This window comes from Trypanosoma cruzi, genomic scaffold (genome assembly GCF_000209065.1).
Source record: "Trypanosoma cruzi strain CL Brener 1047053516485 genomic scaffold, whole genome shotgun sequence".
NCBI classification, from domain to species: domain Eukaryota; phylum Euglenozoa; class Kinetoplastea; order Trypanosomatida; family Trypanosomatidae; genus Trypanosoma; species Trypanosoma cruzi.
The window spans coordinates 30,229-33,738 of NW_001849412.1; the positions used below are offsets into that span (position 1 = coordinate 30,229).

The 3,510-nt window shown below is 54.6% G+C and overlaps 1 protein-coding gene across 1 annotated transcript, besides 4 other annotated features; it reads left to right on the forward strand.

Annotated features, from left to right (window-relative positions):
• Window positions 1-3,510: a sequence feature (areas not merged during assembly with more than two copies in the genome that could not be assigned to a particular haplotype).
• Window positions 780-2,234: a mobile genetic element.
• Window positions 2,190-2,252: a mobile genetic element.
• Window positions 2,659-3,510, forward strand: Tc00.1047053509853.10 (mannosyl-oligosaccharide 1,2-alpha-mannosidase IB, putative; the record flags this gene model as incomplete). Its single annotated transcript, XM_797923.1, has 1 exon — window positions 2,659-3,510. A coding segment is annotated over one exon (852 nt), but the record flags the coding sequence as incomplete, so codon positions are not given.
• Window positions 2,755-2,806: a sequence feature (G-rich).

The window sequence follows — 3,510 nt, forward strand, 5'->3', positions numbered from 1 at the left end:
AAGAGGCGAAGCAGGCGCGCCCCTTGACAAAGGAAGGGATGGATCAATATATCCGCAGCCGGACCGATTGGAAGCAACGTGCTGTCGTACGACTTGCGTGGATAACGGCGAGCTGTTGGTCCGAGATTGCGGCCTTAACTCCCAAAAATTTCACGCTGGAGCCGGACGGGACCTTCATTTTGGATTGGCCCGTGGCGCCGAGGACGGCGAGGGCGGATCCCCACCGCGCCTTTCGGTTCGTGAGGATACGAGGGCAGGACGTGTTCGACATTATAAAGTTATGCAGGACACTTCAAGAAAACGAAAAGCTCACGAATATTACGACTGCCAAAGTCGAATGAGCTCTGGCTCCTTGGAATGCCACGGCGCATTCCATAGAACGCGGTGCGTTGAGGCACGCTGCTCCAATCGTGGAGACACACGATTTTGACCCACACGTGATCTCGCCGTTGGCGGTGCACGTCGACCCGTTCGACCTTCCCCAGAGCACAGTTCGATATTTGGGGAGGTACACCACAATGCTGACCCAGGTGTTGCCGCTGGTCGCATTGATGTGAAGGGAGAAGCTGCGGAAGGGCAGGAGCCCTGGCTGAGAGCGGAGAAGCGTTTTTCCATGATTTTTAGTATTGCGCCGCTGCCATTACAAGACGCACGACAAGGAAGCGTCTGGCCATTCCACGAGAGGAACGAACCATCCCGCTACAGCAACAAGTCAATGTGCCCGTATTGAATCTGGAGTGGATCCAGAGCCGGTTCAACCGGCTACCTTGGAGAGACTCATGCAAGTATGTGGGCACGTCGGGCGGTCCCCTTTACCTTTATCCTCCTCCGGTAACGCGCGAAGGCTCACGGAGGGTTCCAGTCGCTGACGCGCGATTAATGAAGGAAGCGGGAATAATCGTGGACGCTTCTTCCACAGTAACAAGCGGCGGATGGGTAAAGCCTTTTCTGTGGTGGAGGAGAAAACCACCGGTTTGCGACGACGATGGATCGCGTGGCCACGCGACGAGAAGAGAGACGACCCTTACGAGGCGAATGTTCCTCTTTTACACATTTCCCATTAATTGTCACCTGTGATGGCTGAGGCCGCTTTCTGCGTGGAATTAAAGGCATCCTTTTTCCGGTCTTTGTTGCTGCGGGGGCTCGGCATCTCTTTCGATGCCGCGTGGAGGACGGCACGCTGGTGGAGCCCACACGGCACTCAGTGGGATAAAAGGCCGGCCCAGAAATTCTCCAGATTATTATTACTTCGGCAATTGCGGGGGTGACGACGGTGGCTCACCGCCTCCGGGCTGCACCTCCATTGTTGCGTATCGACGTATGGATTGATGATGTACGCATTGCAGGGGTCGATAAGCGATGTGACATTGTGGGAAGCCCAGGTGCTTTGTGATGCGGATGGCCGTCACGCTACGATATGGGAGGATCGCGAATCGGGCGCCACGCGGTACATCTTTCTGTGGGTGCGGTTTGATCACACTCACCGGGCGGTGTCCCTGAGTGAGAAGTTTGTCCGGTGTGTATGCGCCATGCCGTCGCTGAAGTATTTAACCATCGCGGAAATGGAGGTTGTGGCGTCACGCTTTTTGTACGCGTCTGCCATTTTTGTTCAGGCGTTTATTTGACTGCTACTTTTTCATCAAGGCAGTGCGACGACGATTATCGGCACTTTACCGGGGGATTGTGCTGGAGACATCCCCGGCAGACCTTCCACCAGCAGCGGTTGGTTTGGGCGAGAGATTACGACACAGCATCGAGAATATAATCGTAAGCGAATCATCGAGCCCACGGAAAAGGCAGTGGCCGCCATCATCACAAATGCATTGTTTTGTGGATGGGGAGCCGTTATCATTCCATACTCCGGCGACATTAAACTTGCCGGAGGGAAATGGGGGAAGCCTTTTCTTATCATGCAGGCGGAGGCATGCGCGGTACGCTTGGCCTTATCGGCCTTTCCGCCATCTTGCCGTCCACCATGGACGTTTGGGTGGACAACACTTCGCTGCAAGGAGCGGCGAATAAAGGCAGCTCACAATCACACGCCATGACGTGGGAGCTGCAACGGATATATGAGTTTTTGGACTCTCGCGGAATACAGGTATCCTTTGCCTACGTGCGGTCTGCGGAAAACCCCGCAGACGGCATGTCACGCGGTCGTGTTTTTACACTTCAGGACTTGGCGAAGGGGAGCGGCGGGGTCTTGTGTCTGGAGGATCCCAAAGTCTGCCACTTCGTAAGTAATAAATAAGTAATAAATATATATGTATCGCATCCGAATAGGGTGAGCGGGCCACAACTGTGGCTAATGGACGATGTATATACACATATATACACTTACTTGTTGCTAAACTTTGAGAATATGATGGATCCATTCTTATTCCGTTGATCCCTTTCTCATTCTTATCTGTTTTTTTTTCTATGATTGAGAAACTCAGGATTCGGCCAGCCGCCCGGAAATTTTTTCTGCTTTCTTTCTTTTGTGGTGTGTGTTGGTGTGGTGTTGCGAATAAGTAGTGTGACTGGTTGCGCGTGTCGGGGCATGGTGTTTTTTTTTCCGGAAACGACGCACTGCCTCGTCAAAATGTGTGTGCTACTGCTCCTTCTTTTCTGGCTTTCTTTTTTGTGAGGGTGCGTAGATAGTGTGCAAAGTGCATATTTATGTGTTCTGGGGGAGGCGGTAAAAAGGGCCCTGGGCCCGCGGCATGCATTTGTTTGTTGGTAGCATTGCTGCTGGTGACGGCCGTGTGCGTGCGTGGTGGGGGGCCCGGTGGAGGTGTGGGCGAGGATGAGGGAGAGGGTGGCGGTGCGTGGCGCAGCACCGATGCCTTGCACCCCATTGAGGCCGAAATGCGGCCCTACGTGCGCGAGATGATAGGGCACGCCTTTAACTCCTACATTAAGTATGCCTTCCCGAAGGACGAGTTACGCCCGGTGAACGGGGCAGGGAAGAACACCATGGGCGGCTACGGGTGGACGCTGATCGATGCGCTCGACACGCTGGCGGTCGCTGGGTTCCACACGGAATTTCGTCGCTACGCGAGGTGGGTGGAGGAGAATGTGAGCTTTGACATTGACATCACTGTGTCTGTGTTTGAGACGACGATTCGGGCACTTGGCGGACTTCTTGCGGCGCATTTTATGTATGAGGAAGGCGTGGTGGAGATCGTCGCCTCGGAGCACAACTACACGGGTGGGCTCATGCGTCTTGCTGTGGACCTGGGCAACCGGCTTCTCCCTTGCTTTAACACCAGCACCGGCATACCGTACATAGCAGTTAACCTCCGGCACGGTCTGGATCCGACGGAGACAACGACCACCAGCACTGCTGATGGTGGCACCTTTTTGGTGGAGATGACCGCTTTGTCGGGCCTCACTGGCGACGACAGGTATGAGCGAGCCGCCCGGCGTGCCTCCGAGGCATTGTTTGCCGCACGAAGCCCTCAGACTGGGTTGATGGGGAACCACATTGACATCATGACCGGCCGTTGGATTTCATTTGAGTCCTGTGTT